This window comes from Anarrhichthys ocellatus, unplaced genomic scaffold, assembly GCF_004355925.1.
Source record: "Anarrhichthys ocellatus isolate YVR2014 unplaced genomic scaffold, GSC_Weel_1.0 scaffold32, whole genome shotgun sequence".
Lineage (NCBI taxonomy): Eukaryota > Metazoa > Chordata > Actinopteri > Perciformes > Anarhichadidae > Anarrhichthys > Anarrhichthys ocellatus.
The window spans coordinates 1984465-2000343 of record NW_022280062.1 but is presented as its reverse complement, the minus strand read 5'-3'; the positions used below and the strand labels follow the sequence as shown (position 1 = coordinate 2000343).

General features: G+C 40.4%; 1 protein-coding gene across 1 annotated transcript in view; it reads right to left on the bottom strand.

Moving 5' to 3' along the window:
* Positions 1-16: 16 nt before the first annotated feature.
* Positions 17-15879, bottom strand: part of b4galt2 (UDP-Gal:betaGlcNAc beta 1,4- galactosyltransferase, polypeptide 2) — a 133554-nt gene continuing 117691 nt past the window's right edge. Inside the window, exons 7-8 of the mRNA XM_031865118.1 lie at positions 12058-12162; positions 17-5024 (exon numbers count right to left, since the gene is read on the bottom strand). Coding sequence (XP_031720978.1) covers positions 4874-5024; positions 12058-12162 — 256 coding nt within the window. The 3' untranslated portion in view covers positions 17-4873. The remainder of the gene's footprint in view (positions 5025-12057; positions 12163-15879) is intronic.

The window sequence follows — 15879 nt, the reverse complement described above, 5'->3', positions numbered from 1 at the left end:
GTAGATGGACTACACTCTCATGTCTGTTCGGGAAATATCAGGTTAGCTTAGCTTAGCATAAAGACTGGAAACAGCTAGCCTGCCTCTTGTTAAAGGTAACACAATTAGCCATATTCCCTGCACAGATATACAGTATTGGCGTCAATCTTCTCATTTAACTCTCAGCAAAAAACGCCTAAGCTGTCAAACCACTCTTTTAAGTGGAGTTTAAATATACTGCCTACAATAAAAGGGAACTAATATGAATCACACCCATGAATCATGTAGTGTGTTATGCTGGTAATGTACCCCGGCATCTTTTAAAATATTCCAAATTAAAACACCTTTCCATGTTCATTAAAAATCTCTTTTTGTGTTAACGCTTGAGTTACATCATTTTACTTTAATTAAACAATTTGCTGTTTTGTGACCAGTTTGGCTCTGAGAGGACACCGTCCTTATTTCCCTGCAGAGCAAAAACAATGTAAAGACTGAAAGAAGAAGTAGAAAGTAAAGGAGACAAAGCTTTACTTTGTAGCATGAAAGAGGAGGAAATGAAAGACGGCGTAAGGTAATCCAAACGGGGGTTTGGCATTTTAGTCCACTAAGTCACACGGAAACAACAATAACAGGTTTATGTGCTCTCATGGCAACAGGAAACGGACTGGTTCTGGGATTACCTCAACCTGCAGATAAAAACTAATTATGAAGGTTTAATTCATTCACCAGAGTTTGAGTGTCTTCTTTAGTAACCTGGGATAAAAAAAAACACATGTACACACACAGCAAGCAACTGACAACACCACCATACAATCTTTAACCATCAGATTTATTGATTGTATAGAAAAAGTAGGTTTGATATGACGTAATGCATTCTATATAAGATATAACATTTTCAACATTCAATGTACAAAAAAAAACATAGCTATAGATACAGTAAATCTTTAAAAATGCCCACAGGCCTGAAAGTCCTCTCTGCTTTGCAGCAAAAAAATTGTATTTGAAAAAGCGTTTCCAATACTTCACCACCTGAGGTGTGCCTGACAACTGGAACCGCTTCAAAAGTCAAGAGTCCATTAAGAAACATCAAGCGCTCCTCGTGGTTGTTCTTCTCAAGTAAAGGAAATGTTTCAAATACTATTTTTGCTGACGTTTCTGTTGCTGATCTTTAACATCTGTATGTTGCTGTTGGTACACACGGGGGCCTCTCTTGCTATATCCTTCATTGTTTCCAGTAACTGTCACTCCTCAGCTTTCCTAACTGACCTCATTGTCAGAGTAATGAAGCTAGAAAATTATCTTAATTTCAAAGTTCAATTTACTCATCGTGAGGAGTACGACTCAGCCTGTGAAAACAGCTGTACAAGGTCTTCTGTGCAGGGACAGGAGCAAAAAAAAGAAACCAGGTCTTCAGGGTTATCTCAGCTTGGCCTTGAGACCTGAGAAGGCTTGCCATAGAGAGTGGGCATTTAGTAGGAGGAGGGAGTCTAATGCTTGTTCAGTATTTTTCCACATTTGAACAAAACGGTGCTATAGTTGGCAATTTTGTCCTACATTTACCCAGAAATCGCTAATTAATTTCTTTAACGTGCAGATTGGAAAATCCGGATTCTCACGGCTGTTGGCGTGCACACAACATAATTTGAAGCCCTGTGATTGGATGTTTCCTGCCGATCGGACTTGGATCGGACTTTTTCTAACATATCTTTTGTCTCTTCAGTTTCACGCCCATCCAAGTCTATGGGAAAATGAATGACACTTTTACACCCAATATATTTAGCTTCTCCAACTTTATGAACTCTATGAAATACACTGTCTAGCTGCATCATGGGAAATGTAGGATCCAGTGTTTTTGGATCTTGACTCGTCTTTTGTCAAAAGTCACCCAACTCTATGAAAGTAAAGCACTAAATCACTAGTGCTTGAATACTGTAAGTATGGGAAAAAACAAAGCTGTCATTTTGGTTGCTGTGTGCTCATTACAACGATTCCAAATCAACAGGTGAATTATGGAGGAAAACTATGAAAAAATGTGAATCCAACACTTACAAAATGTTGTCACTTCACATCCCACTTGAAAACAATGACTTTGAAGCGGGACAAGTGGTTTGCTTTAAACAGTAGGGATTGTATTGACCTCTCCATAGATCGACTGCCCACTGAGGACACTTAAACTCACCAGGAGAGTATCAAGAGTGGGTGAAAAGGAAAAGGAGACTCGGATAAAGATGGGGAGAGTTCGAGAAAAGGTGCACAGCAGGTTTCATGAATGGGGATGTGTACTGAGATAGAAAAATAAAGATACAGTAAGTGGCACAGATTCAGAGACACAAAGAGAGGCCCTGTCTATATCTATTGAAAGAAGAAGCACTCTTGTGAGACACAGCTGTGCCTACAGTAGGCCCACTACAAAGCACAGCAGAAGACCATTCACACATACAGCCTGGACTGGAAGAGTGAGAAGGGAACAGGCAATGAAAGGCGAGATAATGCAAAGAAAAAAGGGAAGGGTGTGAATGAGTGTTTGTGTGTGTGTTTGTGTGAGAGAGAGAGAGAGGCGTAATCAGACCTTCCAACAGGCTTCAGATGAAGATAACGAAGACCCAAACAGATGGAAACATTTGGGCCTTTTTGCCTCAAGGCTGACCACAGAGGAGGCCAACAACGCACAATTTATACCAAAATAAATGCCCCAAATCGTTCAGAGTGAGAGAAAATTGGCAACAAAATAGCAGTTAAAGCATTGGACACAAATATTCTGTCTGTTTAAAAGATATGTGGAAATATTTTTTGCACGTTTTTCTTTTTTTAATATATTTAAATTTCAAAAAAATCATTTCTGTATTACCCATCTTAAAACGCACATCTTCTCATAGATATTGATTTTACTCGCTAAAATGACCTTTACATAAAAAATAACCTCAGTATGGATAACGTCTGAAGGCATCAGTTTGGTGTTTAGGCGTCGAAAGTGGAGACAAGAAAAAAATGTCTGTTCTCTTTTCACACGGGGAAGGTTGTGCAACTCATACGAGACTAAATACGTTTTGGAAATTAGCAAAAAATGTTTCCATCAGTTATGAAAAAAGTGTGATAAAATACATTTAAATACAGAAGTGACAGCTGATGATAAAATCTCAAGCGGCAATAGAGACGTCAGTCAAACTGCTCAAACGATAACTTCTCATTACTGCCGTCAAATTCACAATTTCCACCAGCAAAAGACTATCACCTTATAATTTCCTCTTTCCGGATATGATCGCCTTTTCCTTTAAGATTTAAAGAAAAAGATAGCAGAGAGAGAAAATGTCATAGAAACAGTATCAATAGAACTTTAATGACTTGTGATAGTTGGTCTTGTCTGTGGATTGTAAATCAGCTTTTGTATTCGCAACAGGTCAGGGTAACCCCCTTTCTGCCCCAAATACGTTCAGAAAATGTGGTAAATGTCCAATTTTTCGAATGAAAAATGCATATTTGTACTGAATCAAATCTTTACCTTAAGGAATACTAATGAACCTCAGGCCATTTGCACTTTACAGAGACAACAATTGTACGCTTGAAGCCCAGATTACCAAAATAAACCTCTTCATCTTTCTTCAAGTGGAGTGAGAAAAAAAAACTAAAAAAACACAAAGCTTCCAGAAACCTAATCTCCAAAATGTGCCCCATGGGGTTGACATCTTGACTGAGCTGTCAGCGTATATATCTGCCGTGTTGTCTTCAGTTCCTCAATTTGATTTCAATGCATTCCCAGGGTAGCTCCACCAGATTGCATTCAGCACAGGAGAAAACTCTTCAATATGTTTACGCCGCTGCAGAACTTTCCCGTCACTCCAATGAGTCAGTTTCTGTTTCCAAAGTTTGTTGCTGCTGACGAACATGTTTTATCAGCGTGTTCCCAGCACTGTAGATGCAGGCACAATACACATTCATTGACTGATACCGGAGGATTCGAGTGAGTAATTTGATCCAAACTCCCTGACAAAGACGTCGATATTAAATCGTCTGTTAACATCACTCGTAAATATGAAAGATAAGAGTCGGACGATTTCTTTGATATGCAATCCATCAAATACAAGTCCACGGAGCATCACTGCATGTCGTCATATTTCGTTAATGTTACAGTTTGCCTCTAATGGAAATCCCCATTCTCGTCATCATCACTGTGAATGCTTGGGAAATAGAATAGTTGATGGCGTTTGTAAGGTTCGTTGTCCACAAGGTTTGTTCTTTTTCTGATATTTCATTTCCAAACAAGTTGGTTCCACTCCTCGTGACTCTCCTTGCATCCATGTAAGAAGTCATTTCTTTTCATTCTACTAATTTGGTCAGATATTCCAAGTAATCCCACTCGATGCCGTCTTTCAGAACAGGTCATGAAAACTTTCCAAAGTTTCAATTGATGTCCCCCGACAACGTTTCCCGTCAATATCCTCCGTCGATATTCCACTGGATGTCCTCCAGTTTACAAAAGATAGTTAATGGAAACACTCCAAGTTTGATGCCAACCTTTGGTCGGTCACTGACATTTGAGCTTTGGTCCACACTCTTCAAAATTCTGAAGTCACTGATTGGTAAAGGTAGGAGGTGTGAAGCCGTTGGCTACTTGAAAATGCTGGAAAGAGCCCGAGTCCTTGTTACAGAAATGGCAAGCTGCAATCTTAAAAGAGAGAGAGAGAGAGAGAGAGAGAGAGAGAGAGAGAGAGAGAGAGAGAGAGAGGGGTAAAGAGGGAAAAAGAGACCATGATGTGCTTGTGACTTTTCCTCTATCTTTCACTCCTGCATCCTTCCAGATGTCTAGGACGCGTTTCCTCTTTATTTCCTTCCTATGAGCGCTCTTCTTCTTGTCTTGTTCCCTCATGTCAATGTGTGTCGTCCCCCTCATCTTCCTCTAGCCCTTAATAGGCCGGGGCGGTGCTTTGCCGATCTCCACAGAGATATCTGTGTACAGAGGGTACCTCTTGACCTGAACCAGTCTGTAGGTCAGAGAGCTGATGCCGTCCTTCCTCATCGTGTTCTTCGTGTTCTGGATTTTATTAAACCTGGAGGGGGAAAGTCAAAGAAAGGAAGAGAGAGGTGTGAGAGAGGTAATGCGGAGACAGTGAGGCACATTTTATTAAAAACAATACCGACAAAACTTCAAAGTAAAATCTGGATTTCTTCATGAAAGTCTTTGCCTCTTTATTAACACATGTTTGTGTGAGTCTAAGCAGGTCAATACGTCTGGGAGGTCTGGGTTATATTATGCTTCAGGAAATGCTGATTATTACAGGACTGTCTGTTGACATGTTTCCGATTGCAAAGTATGACTCCTCAATGTTTTAGGTCCAACACGAGTATTTAATAAAAATCAAAAAAGCCAAGGTTTCTGTGACTTGACCTTCATTGGGGCAAATATCTGACAAAAGGCGACCCCAGCAGCTAAAAGGGGATCAAATGGAGCAGTAGTTCCCAAGCTTTTTGGCTTGTGTCCTCATTAAACATAACATTGTCTACATGCACTTTTTTTTGTTATTGCATACCAGTTTAACAAAAAAAGATTCCGTTATTAATAAGAACAAAAAGCAAAGATTAAAGGGGAAAAAAGCTCCCAACTTTGTGAAGCATAAATACATTTTTTTCTTCTTCTTCCTTTCTCTAATTCTGTCTTGCGTTAATCATTAAGCAGAAACAACCCTCTAATTAGCAACATCATGCAGGTACACATTAGAAATTAAGTCCACAACCGTAGATCTCATTAGTAAAAATGCAATACAGGAAAAGAAAATTGAAATCATTTAAACAGATATTGGTTTTGGAAGAAGTATTAGAAGAGAGAAAAATAAGTAAGTTGTTGTGCTGTAACTTCAACCGTCAAACGCAACCAAAACCCAATTTACAGCATGAATGCTAATACATACATCTTCTAGGTAGCTGCACCTGTTCAATAACCTGAAAGCAGAGAAGAACCCGTTCTCTTGGGTTATTCAACTTAAAGTTCAAATCCAGTTTCCTGGTGTGGATTCTGACCAACAGGTGGCGCTAAAGCGCTGCACTGTGACTCAGTGAACAGCATTATCCATCACATCCGCCTCGGTTTGTTTGAATTATGATGGAATATCCTTCCCCATTGGCTGTGATTCAGCAGTTACATCAGAATCTGCTCTGATTTTCGCATTTAAGACGGGAAGATAATTCACGCAGTGTGTCGGACAGTTACACAGTGCTGCTGCTATGGGCTTCAGTTCAGTTTGGGATGCAACCTCTGGCTTCAAAACAGATTCATAACACAAAAACTCTGTCACCGGCGTAGTAGTATCAGTCCTTGCAGTCAGTCAGGGTGAAAATGAGGCCACAGCGTGCGAGTGTCTAACAGCATATTCACAACACTGTCTTAAAAAATGCCATTTTACGTGTGTGAACAGAGAAATAGCGGATTTTCAAACAAAAGATGTCTTCTTAATGATATGCTTGGACATACAAATGGAGCTAACACTTCAGTCCGACATGGACCACTGAGTCTACACAGCCTTGTCAGAACTGCCTAGTGAAGATCTCCCCCCTCCCTCTGCAAGGCCTTCTCCTTCTGTCTCTCGCAAATCAAATCAAAAAAGAGCCTTAATGGCCGGGAAGATGTTGTCAAACATCTTTCCCTTGAACAAGATAACACAATAAGATATAAATAGTTCCAAGGATTGGCACTTCTATCTAAAAAAGCAAGGGGGAATAGTTTAAGAGTAAATGCAAGGACAGGAAGGAATGAAGGAAGGAAGGAGAGGAGGAAAAGCAGGCAGTTTAAACTGAAATGAGTGCAGAATGGCAGTGGAGAAAAATGTATGTCTGAGAAAGAGAGTGACAGATGCAGGGAGCAAGACATACTGATATAAATAAAGGGAATGACAAAAGAGAAATCTTTGGGTAAATCTATCAAATGGCGGAGATTAAGAGCAGTGAACTAATCCCTACATACATGCAGAGGATATAAAATGCACGTATGGCTACGATCTACCGTTTCAAACCTATCGGTCTCACTTATCTTACTTTTATTCTGGAGGGCGAGACAAAGACATTCCTCCTTGCATATTAATTAGCCTGATTTCCAGAGTCCTAACTGGGCTAAGTAAAGCTCTATTTTAATTCCACCGAGGGTCTCGGAGGAAAACATTTCTGGTTTAGGATCTCGACAATAGCTCGTCATGCCCGCCATTGAGGCTTATTTTGTTCTGGTGTCGTATATTTTGAGTTGACCCCGTTGTAGAAAATGTCTCAAAGGTATAGTTTGACATTTTGGGGAAGACACGCTTATTTGCTTTCAGGGATAAGAAGATTGGAACCACTCTCACATTTGTATCATAAATATGACGCTACCGTGAGCAGCTGGTTCGCTTAACTCGGCACAAAGACAGGACGCAGGGGGAAACAGCTGGCCTGGCTCGCTTTCCGAAGGTAAGAAAATCCACCTACTAGCCAGCATAAAACTCACTAATTTGCACACTCTCTCTTGTTCTGCAAGGTGAGGGTCATGTGACGGACAAACACAGCTGCAGGTGACAGAAGGCTTTTTGGTAGCCTTGCTAGTTTGTCTACATTGTACCACAGAAGAAGGTACACCGTGACACAAAATAAGTAAACATGTCTAAAGCAACTAGAACCACCTCCTTGGGGTTGCATGCCTCCGCCAACCAAAATGTCAATTTGTGTTGAATTGTTAAATAGTGAGTTATGGCCATTGTGAGGTCACAGTGACCACAGCGTCTCGACACCGTGGGTCGGTAACCGAAGCTCACGTGCACTGAAGAATGACTCAGGTAGACATAACTACACTATATTTTCACAAAGCAAATACTTATTTGCTGCTATAATAATGCACTGAATGTCGTATATAGAACCTTTAAAGTCGCCTTCGTGGTTAATACAGTTTTACAGAAGCCAGTCGCAAACACAACCCACACACTCTGTATCTGCACAGTCCCGGGATGATAACATATATGAATGGAATATTGAACAATGTTACAGAGCGACTGATTCATTTGCAATGCATGAAGCGCCGTTTTCTAGACAAAACGTGTGTGTGTGTGTGTGTGTGTGTGCAAAGTGATACTTGCGGCTAGTGATGAATGTCCCTCTTTCTTACTTCCGCTGGCCCAATATCTCATTGCTATGCCTAATCAGCATCTCTGAAAGGGCTGAGAGAATGGACTCCTGTGTGAGAGCGTGTGCATGTTTGAGTGAATGTGTATATATATATATATATATATATATATGTGTATGTGTGTGTGTGTATGCAGAGGAGATAGTAAACATTCATCAAGCAGTCAAGACAACGCCTCCCTGGTAAATGCTGGACATTACGCAGGTACTCCAGATAAACTCTCCCAAAAGGCTCAATCATTAATTTGAATCTAAACAGAAACACAACCTGAAGACAGAGAGCGGAAACAGCCCTCTGGAACAGGCTTTTTTAGGTATTTCTCAAAGACAAATTGTCTGTAGTAGGTTGTTGCTGTAGATCTGAGTTGTTTCTGCTTCACTTCCATTCATAAAAACGTGATTAATGTGATGCAAACATTTGCTGTATATGATGGTCCCTGGCACCTTACTGGTCATTTGTAGTGTTATGTAAGTGTAACGGCAATTAAGATTCAACGGCCATGTCTCTTGGCAAGTCATGGATAGTCAATTATCTCCACGTCTGTCCAAAATGTCATCGCTTCATTATTTTATCCTATTAGACATTTTTGTGAAATTTTCGTAAAGCCTCTGAATTTTTGAGTTATGCCCAAAAAAGTGTTTGGTGAGGTCACAGTGATCTTGACCTTTGACTTCCAAAATCTAATCAGTTCATTATTGAGTCCAAGTGGACAAATTTAAGGAAATTTCCACGAGGCATTCAAAATAATGGTACGTATAGGCAGACGTACGGAAGGAAAGGAATACAATTTGTAGAGTGTGATTTTTAAAGGCATTTTTCTAATCCAACTTAGTCTTGGAAGAGACCTAAACACCCTTTCTCTGTCATGCAAATGTTTTTGTTTTTTTAGCTAGTGGTGCTTAATGCTATGCTAACACGCAGGAACATAACATAACTGCTTGAGTGGATGAGAATGGATGGATGGATGAGAATGGATGGATGGATGATGGAGTGTCAGTTACAATAAAACATGCTCTCGGCGGCTCACGTTCCTGCAGAGTTTAACGGTGGAGGTGAGGAGGTTGATCCAACTTCGCAAAGTGAAGCGATTTCTTAACACCCCCCCCCCCACTATTTTCTATTACCACTGTTTCACACTCTACCTACCACCGTTGTTTTTTTCCCTTTTGTGAGTTTTTTTATTTTATCTTGGAGAATATCAGAGTTTATTTTCTCATGAATTTTGACTTTAATCTCTGAAGTTCTGAATTTTTATTACCTACAATGAACTTAATACGACGTCGTCGTAAACAACCCTTCTCTCCTCCACCCAAACTACTGCCATGAGGTGTCCACTCCTCCTTTCACAGCCCCCTGATTATTCTGAGCCGCCATGCTTTATCTAAGTTTAAATACCACTTATTTTCAAAATAAATCCGTAAAGCTAAAATTTCCGAGACATTATAATGAGTGTCCAGAAGGACTGTAAAAAAGTAGTTTGATCCGACTAATAGGACGCTATTTTCTGCCCCTTCGCGACAGTTATGAATAATGGATCGGCCCCAAATAAATAGCATCCCTGTTGGTGTCACCTCTTATTGAGGGAGTCTGATCCACAGACCAGAGAGAGAGCACGAGCGGCAGGAGGAGGAAAACAGGAAGTGAGTATCAAGCACACAGAGACCCACACACACACACACACACACACACACACACTTTCAGTCTAGAGGGGGATTTATTGATTTTGATGAAAGCAACTTGACTAGTCTGACCTAGCCTTCTCCCATCTCCATTGGTGTCATTCCAGCAAGCAATTACTGAGGGACTGTTGAATCTTTCTCTCTGACTCTGACTCTGACACACACACACACACACACACACACACACACACACACACACACACACACACACACACACACACACAAATGATGGATGACATGTTACGCAGGCCTGGTAATTTTAGAGATTGTCACATTTAAGTTATTGCTGCCATTTAAGAGTATAGATTGTTGGTTTTACAGTTCTCACACCAGTTCTCGATGGATGTCTGGCACATCACTAGTTTCAGCAGGAGCTTGTTGAAGGTAAAAAAAAATGGGCTGATTTGCCTTCCCCCCACACACGTATAAGGGGGGTGGATTGTTATCTTTAGTGGTTAGCATGGAGAAGGGCACACTGCAGGTGATTTGACCAAATAAGGAGGCATATAAAATCGTCAACAAAAAGGTTTAGAAATGCAAGACCACCAGTACTTTTCTCTTAAAGCTACTCATCAAAATTGTATCCAACTATACATAAGATAAATTGCAAGCTAATTACTACAGGATTCGTCAGCATTGCTAGCACATTGTCTTGTAGTGAAGCAAAACAAGCACCTGCCTGTGAAGGTGTTTGACATCATATAAAGAGATCTTTCTCATAATCAGCAGATGCTTGTTGCATGTGAAAAACACGCTCATGTGTTTTCAGTCACAAGCTCTGGATTTTATCAGTTATTCTAATGTCAGGATCAAACCCTTCAAATCACAAATGCATGGCTGCACACTGCAATTTAAGTGCCTATATGCAAAATTCAAATCAAATATGTCCCATGTTGTTTGGCTGTTACTGATTTTCATTTTTAATCTTAAGCCACAACTAAACTAGACCTCAACTGTGAACCCTGTCACAAGAGACACAACTAAAACAATATTGAAGGCGGGAACAGAGTTCACTATGTCGTCACTCTGCCTCAGCTGCAGCAGCTATCGTTTTTTTGTGTTGAGCGGCATCGTAGCCTGGTCTATCCAGCCATGAGAACGGGGGGGCTCTTAGAGGCGAATAAACAGTGATAATCCACGTTTAAGCAGCTTAATGTGAGGTGCTATACTCTTGGTGATTAATGTGTCTAGGAGGGCTCATCTCTGCATATTGGGCCTCATTCATCAAACCATAAAATAACACATTTATACAGGAAACATTTTTACACATTCATCTGAAAAGCAATTTAAATGGGTGTAGCCAAAAGAGCAACATTTAAGCCCCTGAGCTGTATCTCTGAAAAGTAATTTTTGGTTTATTGGAAAGGTTTTGTCCTTGACATTTTACAATCTTTCAGTGACACGAAACACCAAGCTGTGGTCTACTGTAAAGCAAACACATGGCAGGTATGCTATAGGATGATTCCAGTATTCCTGTCTCAACATATTTAAATTTGATTACATTTATACCAACACAAATTCAATAAATAAAAGGATTCAGACTCCCACCAGACAGATAATACTGAAATTCCTGGCAGTGTGTGGAAGACAATGAAACATAGTGAATACAATTTACAGCCCCAATGATTGAATAGTTAATTGAATAAGTAAAGGTGAATTAAGGAGAATTTGACATCTGTATTTTAAAATCCCCTCTGCTAGATATACACTACATCGCCCCAGTGATGCAGTTTTCAAAATAGGTCTATAATAAAAAAACGTTATATTCTATTATCATTTCACTTGCAGTTTCTTATGAGGAGCTGCTCAGTGGCCAACAGCAGGGGTGCCGGTACGCAGCTCTCAGGTGTGAATGTGCAAAATGTAAAAAATACCGAAAAAAAGGGCAAAGCCTCTCATTGAACCATCACTGCGTAAAGGTTAAATAGACCTTTAACATTTGAATTCTAGCAAAACTGGACAGAATCAAAGCAGATAACATGGACGACCAAAGACAAGAATCATAATTAACTGCTTTTACCTCTCACTGCTGGACTATTATTGCCTGTGTTGCTCATGTTTCAGTATATTTATCCGTAGCCAACTCTAATTATAAGGACACATTATTGATAGTGTGCCCTTTGCAGTGCAACATAATCATAATTCTCTCAAATGGAGAGGAAAAGTTGGAAAGAAATCTGTGAAAACTGTGCAGCTACAAAACAAAAGCAGCGCGATCGATCCAAATGTGAAGCAGGAGAACGAGTTTGGACAATGATGCAGTACCTCTGTGGGTTGGGCTCGTTGTGTTTGTCTCTCTCGTGTTTAATCATTCTGTAGCGGCCGATGCGAACGTCTGGCCTCGACACCTTCATCCCGTTCAGAGTGATCCTGCAACACACACAGATACAACATCTGTTAAAGAGCGAGCGAGGGAAACAAACACAGAGAGAGAGCGACAAGAAGGAAAAAAGTAGAAAAATAGCAACAAACTGAGAAGGAAGAGGAAAGGGAGTTCACCTTGGGGTTTCATTCAGAAATTAATTTCTCCTGAAACTAATTATTAAATTGTAAAATAACAAATGTACAACTAAGCCCAAAATGATGTGTTTAAATAGCTTGTGTGGTCTGACCAAAAAGATCAGTTTAGTTTCAAAACACACACAAAAGAGTTGCAAATCGTCACATCTTAAAGGACGGAATCCGAAAAGTTTTGCCGAACAAAATGACTTCCTACTTTAATTATGGAGGTATACCCGAATAGAGTCAGCGAATGTTCAAAACCGCATATCTATTAACACCCAAATATGCTTGTTTGACTTCTACAGCTGCTCATGGCGTTCAAGCACACACTGCAGTTCTTCACAGAGGACTGTCGGGGCTGTGTTTGCCCTAAACAGTGGATAATTGCCATGAACACAACATTGCAAACAGTGTTGCACAGAAAAACAAACAATCAGAGACACCCTCATGGCTCTTTCTGAAAAAAAAACTGAAAAAAGTAGACCGAAAAACTCTGATCAGAGACTTTCATAACACTCAGAGAAACACATTGTTCAACTTCAGGACCTGTGAACTTGCACGGACACCAGCTGGGGAGTAAGACGAGGATTTACAGTGTGCCTCAGTTTAAACAAAGCACGAGATCACAACTCAGAGACGTTGTATTACTACTAAGATACAACACAAGGGCAAATCTGCACCGAGATTTATATCTAATGCTACAACAAATGGAGTGTGGGTAACACAAACAGATCTGTTCCACATAAAGCCAGACTTAAACCCAGGGGTTGACAGAGCCATTGATATTCGTACCTGCAATGATATAAAGGAATTGTGTATGTGTGTAGTGCATTCTTATTTGTCGCAAAGCTCTGGTTCGTGCAGTGATATATATTACTCCTCAACAACTGCTCGTCTGCACTTCCAATGCCTCCTCTTGTCTCCAAACGCCTCACCTCCTCCTTTCCCCTCTCTCCTCTTCTCACATGTTCACCTCCCCTTATACCTCTTCTGTCTTTATTTCCCTTCTTTTTCTGCTCCTTTATTCCCCAGACTGCATGCTGGGCTAAGCTAACGGCCTGCTGGCTCTGCTAGGAGAGGGCTGTCGATCTTCTCGTCTAGCTCTAAGATAGCAAATAAGTCTTTTCATCAAAGTGTCAAACTATTTCTCTAATCGGTCATCTTTAGAAGTGATGGTAGGCATATTTATTATGCTGGCTGTTTCCTTCTGCCTTCAGTATTCATGCTACGCTAAGCTAGGCTGTATTGGTTTATTGGTCTGCACTGTTCCTTCTCTATCTCTCTTCATATCCCCTCCTTTCTTCTCAGCTCATCTCTTAGCTTCTATATGCTCTTGTCTGTTCTTTCCATCTCTCTTCGTGGCTTGTGTCTTTTCACCGTCCTCTCTTCTCTTCTCCTCTTCTATCCGCTTCAACGTTCATCTCTCTCCTCTCGTCTTCTTTACAAACCAGTGAAATGTGAATAAGACTGAATCTGGCCTCTGCCAGCAAAAGCACATCAACCTGTGAGAAACAAAACCCAAACTCCATAAAAACAACTCTCCCATAAAGAAATTCATCAGAAAACTAAACACTCTCTCTCTCTCTCTCTCTCTCTCTCTCTCTCTCTCTCTCTCTCTCGTCTCAGTGACATTGCTGACTTGACATGCACAGATAATTGCCTTTGTCAGTGTCTGCACATGCGTGCATGCATGCATTTACATAATTTACAGATTTATTATGAAACAAATAATGTGAGTGAGCAAGCCATCCCTCTCCTTCTTCTTTTCCTCAGCTTTCCAGAGTAGTGAGCTTAGTTATACATTATGCACAGTTCTGCATCTTTAATATAATCTCCTTTGTGCCCGTTGCTCTGCAGACTGGTGATCAGCTAGAAATGCGAATCTCTCTCCCTTCATGTGATTCTGTATGAATTTTATATTTATAGACTCAGATCAGTAAAATATATTTAGAGCAGATTCAAGGATTTGTTTGTTCTGTTGTTGGCTGTGTTTTGACTTTGATGAGGCTTTTGGAGCGATAGAGGAAGTACTCAGATCCTCAGTAAAGGTACTAATACTACCATCTAACAATACTCCCTTACAAGTAAAAGTCCTTTCTAAAAAATGTTAACTTCAGAGAGGAAATTTGCCCACGAAAGAATGCCAAGCATCAACATTCAGTTAAACCACTTAAGTTTTGCACTTGTGGTATCGTTTGTTGTTGACTTTGCAGGGACTAATGTACAGGCACTTGACTGATGGACAGTGAAATATGAAAATCAAATACATCACTCACTAAGCAATTGTGAAATGTGCGCAGAAGGTGAGGAACATCGTGAGTCAATGTCTGCAAACGACACAATCAGTGGTGTCTGACAGCTTGAAAAAGGTGTGAATGCAGGAACACTTCAGAGGAGTTTGAGGCTTAACATTCTCTTCTCTAAAAGGTCTTTGTTCTCGTTCCCAGATCATAGACACAACGGGCTAAAAGGTATTTGGCACTCTTAAGCATTGATACAAAGCGGCGGAGAACCAGCTGTTATAGCATTGTGTGTTTCTATGTTTTCCCCGTCCCTCTGCTGTTCAAAATCTGGCACCTTCCTCCTGCAGGTTTGTGAGGAGGTGTGGGTGTGGACCAATTGAGGACAAATTGTGGACAAAACAAATTAATACATTCAAGCAAGAGTCCAATAAAGTGCCAAAATATTTGCACATGCATTGGATGAGCAGGTTTAATGTACTATTTGTTTGAACACCTCGTCTTTTGTCCATTAAATTCATGGATACAACAGTCAACTTGTGTAACTGGATTTACTTTAAGTTAAGTCACAGCAGAAATGGGTATCAGGGTGACTTGGGGTACGACGACAAATGTGCAGATTAAGAAATTCACCAAACCAATAATTTGGGTGGTGAAATGATTAGAAGCGGTTTCGAGTCTGCGCGGCCACTTTTTAATGTGGGAGATGCTAACGCTTCTGAGGCAATGGCCATTAAGATTGTAACACTTCAAGCATCAGCAGTGTCATAAAACTGTGTAATCAAGTATATAATCCTCAGAGAAAATGGAAACCCTTCTCTGGCTTCTCAAACATAAGTTGATCAGAGTGTGTTTGCTTGTGATGAAAATAGCATCAATGCTTCTTTGAAATCTGTATCTTTTGCTGCATTGATGTACCTCTTTGATAGTCTCATAAAACACTCCCGGAGCGGCTCTCTATCGTATCATCTGTCAATATGAGACGTTGCATCATGATTAAACGCTGGTCCAAGATTCTCAAATACATTCACATATCGTTTGATAAATGAAGCTCAGGGTTGTCGTGTCTAATAGGGGTTGTTTGGTTATAGAGGGACACAAAAACTGTCTTTAAAAGAAACATCCACTTCAGCTGTGCCCTTGTGCGGTTGTGTGCTTTTGTGAGTGTGTTTTTGTGCATGCATATGTGTGTGTTGTAATGAGCTATGAAGTAACCAATCAAATGGCTTCTCTTCATTCTTGTAGACGGCAGAGAATTGTGTCCTTGACCAAAACAAAACTTCAGCTGGAACACCAACACACACACACACACACACACACACACACACACACACACACACACACA